At 49.5% G+C, this 17,767-nt stretch overlaps 1 protein-coding gene across 1 annotated transcript in view; it reads left to right on the forward strand.

Moving 5' to 3' along the window:
* Nucleotides 1-14,794, forward strand: part of LOC143781709 (uncharacterized) — a 78,147-nt gene extending 63,353 nt beyond the window's left edge. Inside the window, exons 5-6 of the mRNA XM_077268454.1 lie at nucleotides 534-680; nucleotides 14,375-14,794. Of these exons, the coding sequence (XP_077124569.1) occupies nucleotides 534-680; nucleotides 14,375-14,538 (311 nt within the window). The 3' untranslated portion in view covers nucleotides 14,539-14,794. The remainder of the gene's footprint in view (nucleotides 1-533; nucleotides 681-14,374) is intronic.
* Nucleotides 14,795-17,767: the final 2,973 nt, after the last annotated feature.

Below are 17,767 nucleotides of genomic sequence, written 5' to 3' on the forward strand. Positions count from 1 at the left end.
ACTGCACCGCACCACCATCACCATCCACATCTATAATTGTATGCCCCTCAGCAGGGTCACGGACCGGGTCTAGCCACCGTGACAACCCCAGAGCAGAGACTCACAGGCCCGGTACCGGGTACCCCTCGGCCCTGCGGCAGTGGGGGCGCTACATACACACTAGAGATGGGCAGATCCTTCAGGCAGGTCAGTAGTCTCTGGCCGCTGCCCAGGGGATATCGGCTCACAACTATGTTTCTTTCTGTGGAGGGGCATGGCTTTTGATTGGCCAGGTTGGTGCCAAGTCATGATGATGTCACACAGGCCCTGGTTAATTTAAAGACGCTTCAGGGATTCTACAAGGTAAGACACTCGTGAGCCTCCCGTCCAGTGGCTGGAGACTACTGACCAGCGATGATGGCCTGAAGTCCCATGAATTGATCCGCCCAACTCTAATACACATAGCTCGGAGAGTGGTGTGAATTTCTCAGACTGCGTCCTTTTTTTCTCTGTTCTTGAGTTTTAATCCTCTTCCACAATCTCTTTATCCTCAGTACTTCCGGATTCTCCTAATAATGGCCTCACATGTGCCGGATGTTTCCAGATCACCCCGGACTCTTGTCACAGCTATGAACCTGTGCAATGCCATGGAAATGAGGTCCAGTGCTTCTCCTACACCCACCTGCCCCTAAATATTGATGGTGAGTGGAGCGTCCTGCGAAAAAAAATGTTATTGCTATAATTCAAGAGGGTAACTTATTGTTAGTCAGAAATGGGCGAGACAAACCTTCCCTGAACCTCCCTCTTGATGGGGCAATGACCCTATGGCTCTTGGATAACACCAGAAAACTCGACCAAATGGCTCCAAGGGCAATTAGTGTCTCTCCAAATATTGACTCTGTTCTTGGACACTGGAACTGTAACGTGTCACTAAGCAGTAGCCATGGGCAAGATACTCATCTCTTACACCCAGGCACATTACATGAAGGTGGGGGTCTTAGCACAGTTTGTGGACTCCTGCTATGGTGGCACTACGCTCTTGCAGGCCACATTACCAATGACTTGGGTTGGCCAGGACCAGATGTTGAGGACTTTAATGAGGGAGACCACCAGTCAAAAATAAACTTTTTACTGAACGATGACTGGGTGGGGATAAGCGGGTACACAGCTTGATAAACATTTCCTTCACAATACGCAGCATTTTTACACACAGTCTCGGGTCCTTTCTCCTAATGCACTTGGTCTCTGCCTTCACTGTGTCACCTTCCTTCCCCACAACCCAGCTCAGTACTACAGTCCAGTTATGGAGAGTCCTATTGTCAACCCGCGGTTCTGTCTTCTTTCCCCTCATTGAAATTATTTTGCCAGTATGGTCGGATTTTAGCATCTCTACTACTGACACCTTGGACCTCCCACTTTGGGCACACTCTTACATAGTTACATAGATATTAAGGTTGAAGGCAGGGGCGTAACTACCGCGGTCGCAGGGTTCGCAATTGCGACGGGGCCCGCAGTGCTTAGGGGCCCGCCCAGTCCAGCAGACTGGGCGGGCCCCTAAGAACTCTGAGCTACAAAATGGGCCGCCGGCCCTTTAAATAAATCTTCTTTCCAGGCCCTGGTGCGCGTGCACTCTCTCAGTGCATGCGCGATCACGGGTGGGACTGCACTTGTCCCGCAGCAGAGCCCCTCCACCGCAGAGAGCCGCACACCACAACTATGGCTGCAGCTGCTCTGTGCGCACAGGACCTGTGATGAGGTCACAGGAGGGGAGGAGTTGGAGTCACATGATCAAGGGCTTCCGTGTAGTGCAGGACAGTAGTGCAGTGCTGGTTGTCATCGTGCTGGAGGAGGGTAAGCTTTTGTGTGAGGTCAGGAGGGGTTTGTGTGGATGTAGCAGAGCTGTGTGTGTATGAGGTGTACGGAGCGGAGCTGTGTGTGTATGAGGTATATGGAGCGGAGCCGTGTGTGTATGAGGTGTACAAGGCGGAGCTGGGTGTGTATGAGGTGTACAGAGCGGAGCCGTGTGTGTATGAGGCGTACGGAGCGGAGCCGTGTGTATGAGGTGTACGGAGCAGAGCCGTGTGTGTATGAGGTGTACGGAGCGGAGCCGGGTGTGTACGAGGTGTACGGAGCGGAGCCGTGTATGTATGAGGTGTACAGAGCGGAGCCGTGTGTGTATGAGGTGTACAGAGCGGAGCCATGTGTGTACGAGGTGTACAGAGCGTAGCCGTGTGTTTACGAGGTGTATGGAGCGGTGCCGTGTGTGTACGAGGTATATGTAGCGGAGCCATGTGTGTACAGGTGTACGGAGCGGAGCCGGATGTGTACGAGGTGTACGGAGCGGAGCTAGGTGTGTATGAGGTGAGCGAAGAAGTGTGTGTACGAGGTGTACGGAGCGGAGCCGTGTGTGTACGAGGTGTACGGAGCGGAGCCGGGTGTGTACGAGGTGTACGGAGCGGAGCCAGGTGTGTATGAGGTGAGCGGAGCCGTGTGTGTATGAGGTATATGGAGTGGAGCCGGATGTGTACGATGTGTACGGACCGGAGCCGCGTGTGTATGAGGTGTACGGAGCGGAGCCGTGTGTGCAAGGTGTACAGAGCGTAGCCGTGTGTGTACGAGGTGTACAGAGCGTAGCCGTGTGTGTATGAGGTGTACGGAGCAGAGCCGTGTGTGTATGAGGTGTACGGAGCGGAGCCGTGTGTGTATGAGGTGTACGGAGCGGAGCCGTGTGTGTATGAGGTGTACGGAGCAGAGCCGTGTGTGTATGAGGTGTACGGAGCGGAGCCGGGTGTGTACGAGGTGTACGGAGCGGAGCCATGTATGTATGAGGTGTACAGAGCGGAGCCGTGTGTGTATGAGGTGTACAGAGCGGAGCCGTGTGTGTATGAGGTGTACAGAGCGGAGCCATGTGTGTACGAGGTGTACAGAGCGTAGCCGTGTGTTTACGAGGTGTACGGAGCGGTGCCGTGTGTGTACGAGGTATATGTAGCGGAGCCATGTGTGTACAGGTGTACGGAGCGGAGCCGGATGTGTACGAGGTGTACGGAGCGGAGCTAGGTGTGTATGAGGTGAGCGAAGAAGTGTGTGTACGAGGTGTACGGAGCGGAGCCGTGTGTGTACGAGGTGTACGGAGCGGAGCCGGGTGTGTACGAGGTGTACGGAGCGGAGCTAGGTGTGTATGAGGTGAGCGGAGCCGTGTGTGTATGAGGTATATGGAGTGGAGCCGGATGTGTACGGACCGGAGCCGCGTGTGTATGAGGTGTACGGAGCGGAGCCGTGTGTGCAAGGTGTACAGAGCGTAGCCGTGTGTGTACGAGGTGTACAGAGCGTAGCCGTGTGTACGAGGTGTACGGAGCATAGCCGTGTGTGTACGAGGTGTACAGAGAGGAGCCATGTGTGTACGAGGTATACGGAGCGGAGCCGGGTGTGTACGAGGTGAGCGGAGCCGTGTGTGTATGAGGTATATGGAGTGGAGCCGGATGTGTACGATGTGTACGGACCGGAGCCGCGTGTGTATGAGGTGTACGGAGCGGAGCCGTGTGTGCAAGGTGTACAGAGCGTAGCCGTGTGTGTACGAGGTGTACAGAGAGGAGCCATGTGTGTACGAGGTATACGGAGCGGAGCCGGGTGTGTACGAGGTGTACGGAGGGGAGCCGCATGTGTAGGAGTAACTGTGTGGCCATTGTACAGTATGGAGCACCATGTGTGGCCGTTGTACAGTATGGACAGGGGCGTAACTACCGCGGTTGCAACGGTCGCCATTGCAACCGGGGCTGGCAGGTCAGAGCAGGACCGGAAGAGCCATTGCCAGTCATGGGCCGCTCGATCCGCCTCCCCCCGCCTCTGCCGACTCACCCCCCCTGCCGTCGCATTCAACTATACCGGCGTCTATGACGCCGGTACAGTTGAGTGCAATGACGGAGGAGAGAGCGTCTACAGACGCTCCATCTCCCATCATTCCCCGCTCTGCCTCTGACACTGCGGGTGCGCGATGACGTCATATCATCGCGCACCTGCTGTGTCCCGGGCAGACTGCAGCCGCTGAGACAGGAGCAGGGAGCAACGCGGGCAGGAGGAAAGGTGAGGAGAGTGTTTTTGTTTTTTTTTACTGGACTGTGGGGGCATTCTCGGGGGAGGGGGGGAGGCGAGAGATGCGGGCTGTGCTGGATAGACCACTGTGCGGGCTGTGCTGGATATACCACTGTGCGGGCTGTGCTGGATATACCACTGTGCGGGCTGTGCTGGATATACCACTGTGCGGGCTGTGCTGGATATACCACTGTGCGGGCTGTGCTGGATATACCACTGTGCTGGCTGTGCTGGATATACCACTGTGCGGGCTGTGCTGGATATACCACTGTGCGGGCTGTGCTGGATATACCACTGTGCGGGCTGTGCTGTATATACCACTGTGCGGGCTGTGCTGGATATACCACTGTGCGGGCTGTGCTGGATATACCACTGTGCGGGCTGTGCTGTGCGGGCTGTGCTGGATATACCACTGTGCGGGCTGTGCTGGATATACCACTGTGCAGGCTGTGCTGGATATACCACTGTGCGGGCTGTGCTGGATATACCACTGTGCGGGCTGTGCTGGATATACCACTGTGCGGGCTGTGCTGGATAGACCACTGTGCGGGCTGTGCTGGATAGACCACTGTGCGGGCTGTGCTGGATATACCACTGTGCGGGCTGTGCTGGATATACCACTGTGCGGGCTGTGCTGGATATACCACTGTGCGGGCTGTGCTGGATATACCACTGTGCGGGCTGTGCTGGATAGACCACTGTGCGGGCTGTGCTGGATAGACCACTGTGCGGGCTGTGCTGGATATACCACTGTGCGGGCTGTGCTGGATAGACCACTGTGCGGGCTGTGCTGGATAGACCACTGTGCGGGCTGTGCTGGATATACCACTGTGCGGGCTGTGCTGGATAGACCACTGTGCGGGCTGTGCTGGATATACCACTGTGCGGGCTGTGCTGGATATACCACTGTGCGGGCTGTGCTGGATAGACCACTGTGCGAGGCTGTGCTGGATAGACCACTGTGCGGGCTGTGCTGGATAGACCACTGTGCGGGCTGTGCTGGATAGACCACTGTGCGAGGCTGTGCTGGATAGACCACTGTGCGGGCTGTTCTGGATAGACCACTGTGCGGGCTGTGCTGGATAGACCACTGTGCGGGCTGTGCTGGATATACCACTGTGCGGGCTGTGCTGGATAGACCACTGTGCGAGGCTGTGCTGGATAGACCACTGTGCGGGCTGTGCTGGATAGACCACTGTGCGGGCTGTGCTGGCACCCAACACCATGTTGCAGTGCAGGAGATTCCTCCTGCACGGCAACAGTCCAAGGCGTATCTAGGGGAAGGGGGCAGCCGGGGCACGTGAGAGACAGGAAGCAGCTCCAGTCATCACGATGGGACAGCTTCTCAGTCTGTATTTTTCCCCCCTCATACATCTCATGTACGTCTGAATGAGATCGTATTTAAGAGAAAGCCAAAATAACCCCGAAGGCCAGATAGGCCAAGGCTGGGTAACCCGGGACAAAGGCAGAAAGGCAGAAAGCCTCTATGTGTCTGAAGAGGTTGTGCTGGGTGAAGGCGCAAATCCGCCGCTATGGATGGCGCTTAAGACGCCAGCTATGTGGCGTGAAGACTGAAGTTAGCCTTGGCCTATCTGGCCTTGATACATCCACGTGCATTATTTTTCCAGTTTGATAAAAAGGAATTTCTGATGAAGGTCTGATGTATGGACTATGGACCGAAAACGTTTATTCTTTAACTGGATGCACAAATAAATGGAATAATCATCTTGCAAAAAATAATCTTCTGAGTGCCAAGTGATTTTTGAGTATTATTAACACCTAGTGACATACAGTTAAAACGTGTATGTAGCGCCCCCACTGCCGCAGGGCCGAGGGGTACCCGGTACCGGGCCTCTGAGTCTCTGTTCTGGGGTTGTCACGGTGGCTAGACCCGGTCCGTGACCCTGCTGAGGGGCGTACAGTGAATGGTGGAGGTATGGGATGATGTTATGGTGCGGTGCAGTGCCGGTCGCAGTAAATAACGAGGACACCAGGTTGCAGTCTCTTTACCTCTTTCTTTACTGAAGGCTTCAGGATCCTCAATCCGGAATACGGTTAACCGGGCCTGGCCGGTCCGATGGCACCTCCAGAGTTCACTTTGCAGGTGGAAATCTGTGCCTACCTTCTAGCGCTTGTGTGTTGTGGTCCTCCCCTGCTGTGCTTACGGGATAGTCCCCACAACTGTTGTGTCTGTTTCTCGTGTTCCCTCACAACTCGATTCTGATGTTCTTCCACGTCCCCCAGATGTTACGGTTAGGACGCACCCGTATGACGGGGAGGCTCGGAGCTCTTCCGGGACTCTAGCGTCGCCCCACTCCTGTTGTCCCTTTCCGCCCGGGCCTTCTGCCTTTCTGCGACTATACACAGTATAGAACATATCATCCATCTTTCAGTTCAGGATTACTGAGCCATCTCTGTATGGCTCCTAGGAGGACTCACTGACTAACCCCGTACGGGTTGTAGCAGCAGACGGAAAACAAACAGTTAACTATTTACATTTTATAAAGCGTTCTTGCTTACTCAGTTTCTGGCAGCGCAGGGGGCGGTCTCCTTCCAGGCCTCACCCGGCCAACGGGTCGCGTTGGTGCAACAAGGACCGGTCCCGGCTCCAGCAACGACAGGATCCCTCGTCGGGATGCCCTCCTTACTCGTAAGCAAGCGCGACCCAGGGGCACGCGGTGAGCCTGGACTTCCGGAGGTTCCACGGAGACAGGTTCCATCGCCTTCTCTGCAGGGGGCTCGTCCTCAGATGTCCCGGTAGCGGCCTGGAGTGCGACACACCGCTGGACGCCCCGAGCCATCCAGCCGACCTCCCTCCTCCACCGGGTGTAGGTCACTGCGTCGCCAGGCTCTAGGTCGGAATCGTACCTTCCCCCGCAGGGCTCCACTTCTTCTCGGTCAACACGGACCTGTAGTGGCTCCCCGATCTCCTGAATAACTTCCCTTCCTTTCCGGGAGTTGAAGGACACCACAACACCCCAGTGTGACGGTGGAGTCTCCGCGACGCTCGTCAGATCGACCTGGGCCGCAGGTTGGGGTCTGTTCCGCCAGGCTGTCATCAAGCGCCGCAGGTGTTCTGCCTCCGGCAGGATCCTCAAGCCCTGTGCCTGCAGCTCACACTCCGCCGCGGTCGGGATGAAAGAAGCAGGGGACACCGGAGACAGGCGAACCTCCGTAGGTTGGCCCAGCCGAGCGGTCACATGGGCGTCGGCCTCCAGGCGGTAGGCTATCTGCCGGGCCTCAGCTGCAGCCACACCTCAGATGGCGGCCAGTGGGGTCGGCCCATCGGTAGCTCCGCAAGGGTCAGTTCCCGCAACGATGGCGTAGCTGGGGCTGTGTCGGGTTGTGCAGCCTCACGCTGAGTCAGGTCATTCCCACGCGGTGCTCCCGGCGTCGCCATCTTTGCTTCCTCTCCAGTGTCCTCTTCCCGCGGTCTCTTTCGTGGGCGGCCCCGTCTCCATGGTCTCCACCCTCCAAAGAGAATGAGGAGGCGGACCTCGGCTGCTGACGGACACGTCCTCAGGACGCAGAAATATTTAGACTGGGCAGCCATTGTCCTTCGCGCTCTCCAGCTTGTCTACGCCCACTCCACGCCCTTCTTCTTCTTCTGCGCTCTCCTCAGGGCGCTGTAATGGCGGATTTTGGCGGTAAATGGCAATACACAGTCCTTGCAATAAAGCACAGTCCAAGCACAGTAAATCACAGTTCCGAGGCACACATGACCTGATTCTTCAGGCTTAAGTAGATCCTGTTCGTGATGCCAAGTTGTAGCGCCCCCACTGCCGCAAAGCTGAGGGGTACCCGGTACCGGGCCTCTGAGTCTCTGTTCTGGGGTTGTCACGGTGGCTAGACCCGGTCCGTGACCCTGCTGAGGGGCGTCCAATAAAGGTGGAGGTATGGGATGATGTTATGGTGCGGTGCAGTGCCGGTCGCAGTAAATAACGAGGACACCAGGTTGCAGTCTCTTTACTGAAGGCTTCAGGATCCTCAATCCGGAATACGGTTAACCGGGCCGCGCAAGCCTGGCCGGTCCGATGGCACCTCCAGATTTCCCTTTGCAGGTGGAAATCTGTGCCTACCTTCTAGCGCTAGTGTGTTGTGGTCCTCCCCTGCTGTGCTTACGGGATAGTCCCCACAACTGTGTGTCTGTTTCTCGTGTTCCCTCACAACTCGATTCTGATGTTCTTCCACGTCCCCCAGATGTTACGGTTAGGACGCACCCGTATGACGGGGAGGCTCGGAGCTCTTCCGGGACTCTAGCGTCGCCCCACTCCTGTTGTTACCCCCCTGTGTCTTCCTAGGTCAATTGGGTGAGACAGCCCGCCTGTAACTGACTGTCCTGCCATAGGTTTGAAGTATTGCTTAGAGCTTAGTACTTCCTCGGCGTTCCGGCCACTGGCTACGCGCCTCAGTAGGATGTTGCCTCGTCTTACAGCACGACTCCTACTGGTATTCTCCTTGTTGCGTTGATCTCGTTTCTCACTCAGCACAATAAACCTCGCTTCTTGTCCTTTCTTGGGGTACAGCCGCTATATCGTGCAGGCGCGGTCCCGTAACGTTCTCTCTGGTTGCTAGGCCTCTGTCAGGATCCCACCCCTGACAGGGACCCCTCTGAATCTTCCCCTACAACACCCTCTGCCACAAGGTGTTGCCTGGTTCCAACCCAGTCAGCTTTCTGATCTAACTTCCTATCTAACCCCCAGTTTTACCAGACTGTGAGGAGTGGCCTAATACATAGTACCCTTAGCTCCCCCTGGAGGCCAGACTGTGAAATGTATTGGTGTATGTGATACCTGGTCAGATGAACTCCTTCAGTGCCATCAGACGTACCATAGTCCCCCTTAGTGGCAGAGCAACAGTACTGCAACGACCAGGACTCTGGGGCGCTGCATGTACAAATATAAAAAGTGATCTACATAACACCCCTGGATCTATAATACAATCAAGATAATATGGTTATAAACATGAACTCCTGTTGGGTCAAGTAGCGGCAAACAATCATAAGAAAACCATAAGATCCTTACCGACAAGATCTAGGTAAGAGCTAGTGATGAGCGAATATACTCGTTACTCGAGATTTCTCCAGCACGCTCGGGGGTCCTCCGAGTATTTTTTAGTGCTTGGAAATTTAGTTTTTCTTGCCGCAGCTGAATGATTTACATCTGTTAACCAGCATAAGTACGTGTGGGGGTTGCCTGGTTGCTAGGGAATCCCCACATGTACTTATGCTGGCTAACAGATGTAAATCATTCAGCTGCGGCAAGAAAAACTAAATCTCTGAGCACTAAAATACTCGCAGGACACCTGTGAATGCTCTAGAAATCTCGAGTAACGAGTATATTCGCTCATCACTAGTAAGAGCCCATGTAAGGTGCCCTAATGCAAGATCGCTGAAAAACGGCTCCCGTGCATGTTTTCCATAACAAGCCCCACGTGTATCGCTGCTCACGCAGCTTCATCAGGGAAGTGACGTGTTTTTACTTGTATGTCACTAGGTGTTAATAAAGCTGTTCTTGTCACAATATACCTTCGGTGTGCACATCGTATATGCATGTATCTCTTCTCCCCTTTCCTACATGTATATATTTCATGCATGATGCAGCACCCTACATCCAGCCTATGAGCCCATCAGTAAGTAGTGCACCCCACTTTTTCTTCATTCCCTGTAGAATACATTTATATAATTCCTGCCCATGATACAGGCCCACAGTCCCTTAGGTATATGGTTCAGTCCTTGACTGAGGGTGTAAGATCTTCCTGTGACTGCAACGTCTTTCAGTCTAGCAGGATGAAGTGCAACAAAGGAAACATATCGGGGTGGGGGACACTTTGGCCATCCATGGCCAACAACACGGGGGAGTCCCGGCACATGTGGGTCCTAGACCAGCTGGTTCGTGACTCACAGGAGCCTTGAACTGCTCCATTTACTGGGTGCAATGAGCACAACATGGCCTTTTCCAAGTTCTGACTTCTCATTGGTCTTCCTCTTTCTCCAGTGACCATGTGGACGACCTCTGCCCTTACCCTATACCGTGTCCTCCTTGCGCCTGCTCCAGATATAGTGCTGCTTCTAAGGCATCAGGAGTCCCAGACTTGTGGATATGAGCCAATGTTCTGGCCACAACCTGTACAATGACTAACCATTGCGGCAGCGAGGACACCATCCTATACTCCATCGCCGGAATAGATGTGGTAGTCCTCATGCACCACACTCACCGTGCACCATCCGCAGGGGCCATCCATCTTGAGGAAGGTTACTTGCGTACCTGGTGTGAGATTGTGCATCCTCCAGGAGAAGTGATTAATTTCCACCATTTTCTTCTCCAAGTAGATTTGATGGCTGGTCCCAAATTCATAGACGAACCTGTGCTCGCATTGCAGATCGTAAGTCGCTGCAAGTCCTCAACTTTGTCTCTCACGCTGCTCTGCATCCTATGTCACTGCTCCATCTTTCACCGAGTTGGGATTTTCTTTGGCTCGCAACCCATTTCTCTTTCTCCTCTGCCCATTTCCCTGAGTCACACATTACTGAGCAGGCCTTTTATTCCACTGTACTTTATGGAAGCGAACGCTACCCTCTGTAGGCTGGAACCTCCAGTTCCACCACTCCCTCTTCTAGGCATAAAGCCTGGAGGGCTGGACAGCTCTTCACGCCATTTTGTACCTTCTAAGCCTATGATGAGCGGGACCTTCTCGTTGTTCTGTGTTACTATTCACTAATTTAACATTCATGTTAGTTGCCACTGCATTGGACTGCGTAACGGTCTCCATCCTCCACATAACTCGAATCTTCCCCGCATCATTTTGCTCTCCCGGCTGCAAGACTTAATCCTTTCGACAATCCTGCTGTATGAAATTATGATGCATGGCATGGCGAGAACCGGCGATAATCGTCGCTTACACGCCAGCCCGTTACATGAAGGTGGGGGTCCTGGCTGTACATATGGACTTGTGCTATGGGGGCACTACGTCATTTCAGGTCACATGGTAAAAATGACTTGGGTTGGCCAGGACCAGATGATGAGGACTTCAATGAGGGAGACCACAAGTCAAAAATAAACTTCTTACTGAGCGATGACTTGGTGAGGATTATGTACAGTAGATAGCGGGTACACAGCTTGATAAACTGCAAAAACCCTAGTCCATGCCCTCATCATCTCTCGCCTTGACTACTGCAACCTCCTGCTCTGTGGCCTCCCCTCAAACACTCTCGCACCCCTCCAATCTATTCTAAACTCTGCTGCCCGACTAATCCACCTGTCCCCCCGCTATTCTCCGGCCTCTCCCCTCTGTCAATCCCTTCACTGGCTCCCCATTGCCCAGAGACTCCAGTACAAAACCCTAACCATGACGTACAAAGCCATCCACAACCTGTCTCCTCCTTACATCTGTGACCTCATCTCCCGGTACTTACCTACACGCAACCTCCGATCCTCACGAGATCTCCTTCTCTACTCCCCTCTTATCTCCTCTTCCCACAATCGTATACAAGATTTCTCTCGCGTATCACCCCTACTCTGGAACCCTCTACCACAACACATCAGACTCTCGCCTACCACCGAAACCTTCAAAAAGAACCTGAAGACCCACCTCTTCCGACAAGCCTACAACCTGCAGTAACCACCGATCGACCAAACCGCGGCATGACCAGCTCTACCCTCACCTACTGTATCCTCACCCATCCCTTGTAGATTGTGAGCCTTCGCGGGCAGGGTCCTCTCTCCTACTGTACCTATTATGACTTGTATTGTTCAAGATTATTGTACTTGTTTTTATTATGTATACCCCTCCTCACTTGTAAAGCGCCATGGAATAAATGGCGCTATAACAATAAATAATAATAATAAACATTTCCTTCACAATACAAAGCATTTCTACACACAGTCTCAGGTCCTTCCTCCTAGCACACTTGTTTTCTGCCTTCACTGTGTCACCTTCCTTCCCCACGACCCAGCTCAGTACTACCGTCCAGTTATTGAGAGTCCTAACCTCAACTAGTGATTCCACGTCTTCTTTCCCCTCAAGGGAATTATTTTGCCAGTATGGCCGGTACTTAGCTTCTCTACTACTGACGCCTTGGAACTCCCACCTGGTGCACTCTCTTCATCTCACGATTTGTCTTGTCCTGACCCTTAATCCTTCTGAGATATAAACTCCGGGCCCGTAATTCAAGTCGTCCTATCCCAGAACCCGTCTCTGGTGCATCACTTGGGCCTTCATTAACTTATCTCTTTTCCTCTTTCTTACTCAGGATCACGGTATCCATGGTATTGGTTCCCTCTCACTTCGGAACACCCACGTCATTTGGCACTGCTTATTGACCAGACCTACGGTCAGCTTTTTATGTACACTGGGCCCTATCTAACGTCTTCACCTTAGCCCCTCTCACTCTGGGCAATTCCCAATCAATAACTAACTATCCCTACTGTTAGGCCGAACACAATACCAACACTACTGATGAATATCACAGTTCACATTATACAATGCAACAATACGCGTGTTCTTCAAGAGGCAATGTAGACAGTAGGTCCATATCCTTACATTTCTATCCTTACATATGGGGGATATGACACACTGTTATGGGGATCTGTGGATGATGCTCTGTTATGGGGATCTGTGGATGATGCACTGTTATGGGGATCTTTGGATGATGCTCTGTTATGGGGATCTGTGGATGATACACTGTTATGGGGGATCTGTGGATGATACACTGTTATGGGGGAGTCTGTGGATGATGCTCTGTTATGGGGGAGTCTGTGGATGATACACTGTTATGGGGATCTGTGGATGATGCTCTGTTATGGGGATCTGTGGATGATGCTCTGTTATGGGGGATCTGTGGATGATACACTGTTATGGGGGATCTGTGGATGATACACTGTTATGGGGGAGTCTGGATGATGCTCTGTTATGGGGGAGTCTGTGGATGATGCACTGTTATGGGGGAGTCTGTGGATGATGCACTGTTACGGGGATCTGTGGATGACGCACTGTTATGGGGATATGTGGATGTCACACTGTTATGGGGGATCTATGAATGACGGACTGTTATGGGGATCTGTGGATGTCACACTGTTATGGGGGATCTATGAATGACGGACTGTTATGGGGATCTGTGGATGATGCACTGTTATGGGGATCTTTGGATGATGCTCTGTTATGGGGATCTGTGGATGATACACTGTTATGGGGGATCTGTGGATGATACACTGTTATGGGGGAGTCTGTGGATGATGCTCTGTTATGGGGGAGTCTGTGGATGATACACTGTTATGGGGATCTGTGGATGATGCTCTGTTATGGGGATCTGTGGATGATGCTCTGTTATGGGGGATCTGTGGATGATACACTGTTATGGGGGATCTGTGGATGATACACTGTTATGGGGGAGTCTGGATGATGCTCTGTTATGGGGGAGTCTGTGGATGATGCACTGTTATGGGGGAGTCTGTGGATGATGCACTGTTACGGGGATCTGTGGATGACGCACTGTTATGGGGATATGTGGATGTCACACTGTTATGGGGGATCTATGAATGACGGACTGTTATGGGGATCTGTGGATGTCACACTGTTATGGGGGATCTATGAATGACGGACTGTTATGGGGATCTGTGGATGATACACTGTTATGGGGGAGTCTATGGATGACGCACTGTTATGGGGATCTGTGGGTGACGCACTATTATGGGAGTTTTGTGGATGACGCGCTGTTATGAGGATCTGTGGATGATGCTCTGTTATGGGGGAATCTGTGAATGATGCACTGTTATGGGGATCTGTGGATGATGCACTGTTATGGGAGTTTTGTGGATGATGCACTGTTATGGGGGATCTGTGGATGACGCACTGTTATGGGGATCTGTGGATGATGCTCTGTTATGGGGGAGTCTGTGGATGATACACTGTTATGGGAGTTCTGTGGATGATGCTCTGTTATGGAGATCTGTGGATGATGCTCTGTTATGGGAGTTCTGTGGATGATGCTCTGTTATGGAGATCTGTGGATGATGCTCTGTTATGGGAGTTTTGTGGATGATGCTCTGTTATGGGGATCTGTGGATGATGCTCTGTTATGGGGATCTGTGGATGATGCTCTGTTATGAGGATCTGTGGATGATGCACTGTTATGGGGGAGTCTGTGGATGATGCACTGTTATGGGGGAGTCTGTGGATGACGCACTGTTATGGGGATCTGTGGATGATGAATTGTTTAGCACTGTCATGTGACACTATTACTGTTGGACCTGACAGGATCTTCCATCTGGAGCCTCTAAATCTTTTCTTTCTTGTCTTACCTCCGCAGCGACCCTCGCCATGTCAGGATGTGCCACAAATACGGCCTGCAACCTCGAACTAGAGGAGGAGAAGAAGACGACCCTGTGTACTGGGGGGATTATCAGTGGGGCAGAAAATGTCCATCACTCCGTCCTTCTCCTCACAGCTGCCATAATTATTAAGTTCATATAATGACCTGTTACATCATGTATTAACTCATAGAAATACTCTATAATGTCTGTAAAATGATAACAATATGAAGTGATAGAAATATCTCACACAATGAGCTCAGTGTGACCTCATATAACGACACCAGACACCTGAAGAATTATAGGTCCTCTTCTCCATGCTAATAGTTCAACAGTTATGGCTGAAGAAAGTGAAATACTGACAACTTCTCCAGAGTAATCCTCAACTGCAGAATAAAACAATAAAGAGACAAATGCTGAAAGCCCTATGTGCCTGTGGTTGTAGATAAAGATGTGCGGACCAATACAAAATACTATAATACTGCTCCTATGTACGAGAATATAACTACTATAATACTGCTCCTATGTACAAGACTATAACTACTATAATACTGCTCCTATGTACAAGAATATAACTACTATAATACTGCTCCTATGTACAAGAATATAACTACTATAATACTGCTCATATGTACAAGAATATAACTACTATAATACTGCTCCTATGTACAAGAATATAACTACTATAATACTGCCCCTATGTACAAGAATATAACTACTATAATACTGCCCCTATGTACAAGAATATAACTACTATAATACTGCTCCTATGTACAGAATATAACTACTATAATACTGCCACCTATGTACAAGAATATAACTACTATAATACTGCCTCTATGTACAAGAATATAACTACTATAATACTGCCCCTATGTACAAGAATATAACTACTATAATACTGCCCCTATGTACAAGAATGTAACTACTATAATACTGCTCCTATGTACAAGAATATAACTACTATAAAACTGCCCCTATGTACAAGAATATAACTACTATAATACTGCTCATATGTACAAGAATATAACTACTATAATATTGCCTCTATGTACAAGAATATAACTACTATAATACTGCTCCTATGTACAAGAATATAACTACTATAATACTGCCCCTATGTACAAGAATATAACTACTATAATACTGCTCCTATGTACAAGAATATAACTACTATAAAACTGCCCCTATGTACAAGAATATAACTACTATAATACTGCTCATATGTACAAGAATATAACTACTATAATACTGCTCCTATGTACAAGAATATAACTACTATAATACTGCCCCTATGTACAAGAATATAACTACTATAATACTGCCCCTATGTACAAGAATATAACTACTATAATACTGCCCCTATGTACAAGAATATAACTACTATAATACTGCTCCTATGTACAAGAATATAACTACTATAATACTGCTCCTATGTACAAGAATATAACTACTATAATACTGCCCCTATGTACAAGAATATAACTACTATAATACTGCCCCTATGTACAAGAATATAACTACTATAATACTGCCCCTATGTACAAGAATATAACTACTATAATACTGCCCCTATGTACAAGAATATAACTACTATAATACTGCTCCTATGTACAAGAATATAACTACTATAATACTACTCCTATGTACAAGAATATAACTATAATACTGCCCCTATATACAAGAATATAATTACTATAATACTGCCCCTATGTGCAAGAATATAACTACTATAATACTGCCCGTATGTACAAGAATATCACTACTATAATACTGCCCCTATATACAAGAATATAACTACTATAATACTGCCCCTATGTACAAAAATATAACTATAATACTGCCCCTATATACAAGAATATAATTACTATAATACTGCCCCTATGTACAAGAATATAATTACTATAATACTGCTCCTATGTACAAGAATATAACTACTATAATACTGCCCCTATATACAAGAATATAATTACTATAATACTGCCCCTATGTGCAAGAATATAACTACTATAATACTGCCCGTATGTACAAGAATATCACTACTATAATACTGCCCCTATATACAAGAATATAACTACTATAATACTGCCCCTATGTACAAAAATATAACTATAATACTGCCCCTATATACAAGAATATAATTACTATAATACTGCCCCTATGTACAAGAATATAATTACTATAATACTGCTCCTATGTACAAGAATATAACTACTATAATACTGCCCCTATGTACAAGAATATCACTACTATAATACTGCCCCTATATACAAGAATATAACTACTATAATACTGCTCCTACGTACAAGAATATAACTACTATAATACTGCTCCTATGTACAAGAATATAACTACTATAATACTGCTCCTATGTACAAGAATATAACTACTACAGTTAGGTCCATATATATTTGGACAGGGACAACATTTTTCTAGTTTTGGTTATAGACAGTACCACAATGAATTTTAAACAAAACAATTCAGATGCAGTTGAAGTTCAGACTTTCAGCTTTCATTTGAGGGTATCCACATTAAAATTGGATGAAGGGTTTAGGAGTTTCAGCTCCTTAACATGTGCCACCCTGTTTTTAAAAGGACCAAAAGTAATTGGACAGATTCAATAATTTTAAATAAAATGTTCATTTTTAGTACTTGGTTGAAAACCCTTTGTTGGCAATGACGGCCTGAAGTCTTGAACTCATGGACATCACCAGACGCTGTGTTTCCTCCTTTTTGATGCTCGGCCAGGCCTTCACTGCGGTGGTTTTCAGTTGCGGTTTGTTTGTGGCCTTTCTGTCTGAAGTTTAGTCTTTAACAAGTGAAATGCTGCTCAATTGGGCTGAGATCAGGTGACTGACTTGGCCATTCAGGAATATTCCACTTCTTTGCTTTAATAAACTCCTGGGTTGCTTTGGCTTTATGTTTTGGGTCATTGTCCATCTGTAGTATGAAACGACGACCAATCAGTTTGGCTGCATTTGGCTGGATCTGAGCACACAGTATGGCGGCTCTGAATACCTCAGAATTCATTCCTGTGTCACATCATCCATAAACACTAGTGACCCAGTGCCACTGGCAGCCATGCATGCCCAAGCCATCACACTGCCTCCGCCGTGGTTACAGATGGTGTGGTATGCTTTGGATCATGAGCTGTACCACGCCTTCGCCATACTTTTCTCTTTCCATCATTCTGGTAGAGGTTGATCTTGGTTTCATCTGTCCAAAGAATGTTCTTCCAGAACTGTGCCGGCTTTTTTAGATGTTTTTAGCCTTTTTCTTCTTGATGCTTATGAGTGGCTGCACCGTGCAGTGAACCCTCTGTAGTTACTGTCATGCAGTCTTCTCTTTATGGTAGATTTGGATATTGATACGCCGACCTCCTGGAGAGTGTT

The sequence above is a fragment of the Ranitomeya variabilis genome, chromosome 6, assembly GCF_051348905.1.
Source record: "Ranitomeya variabilis isolate aRanVar5 chromosome 6, aRanVar5.hap1, whole genome shotgun sequence".
Taxonomy (NCBI): domain Eukaryota; kingdom Metazoa; phylum Chordata; class Amphibia; order Anura; family Dendrobatidae; genus Ranitomeya; species Ranitomeya variabilis.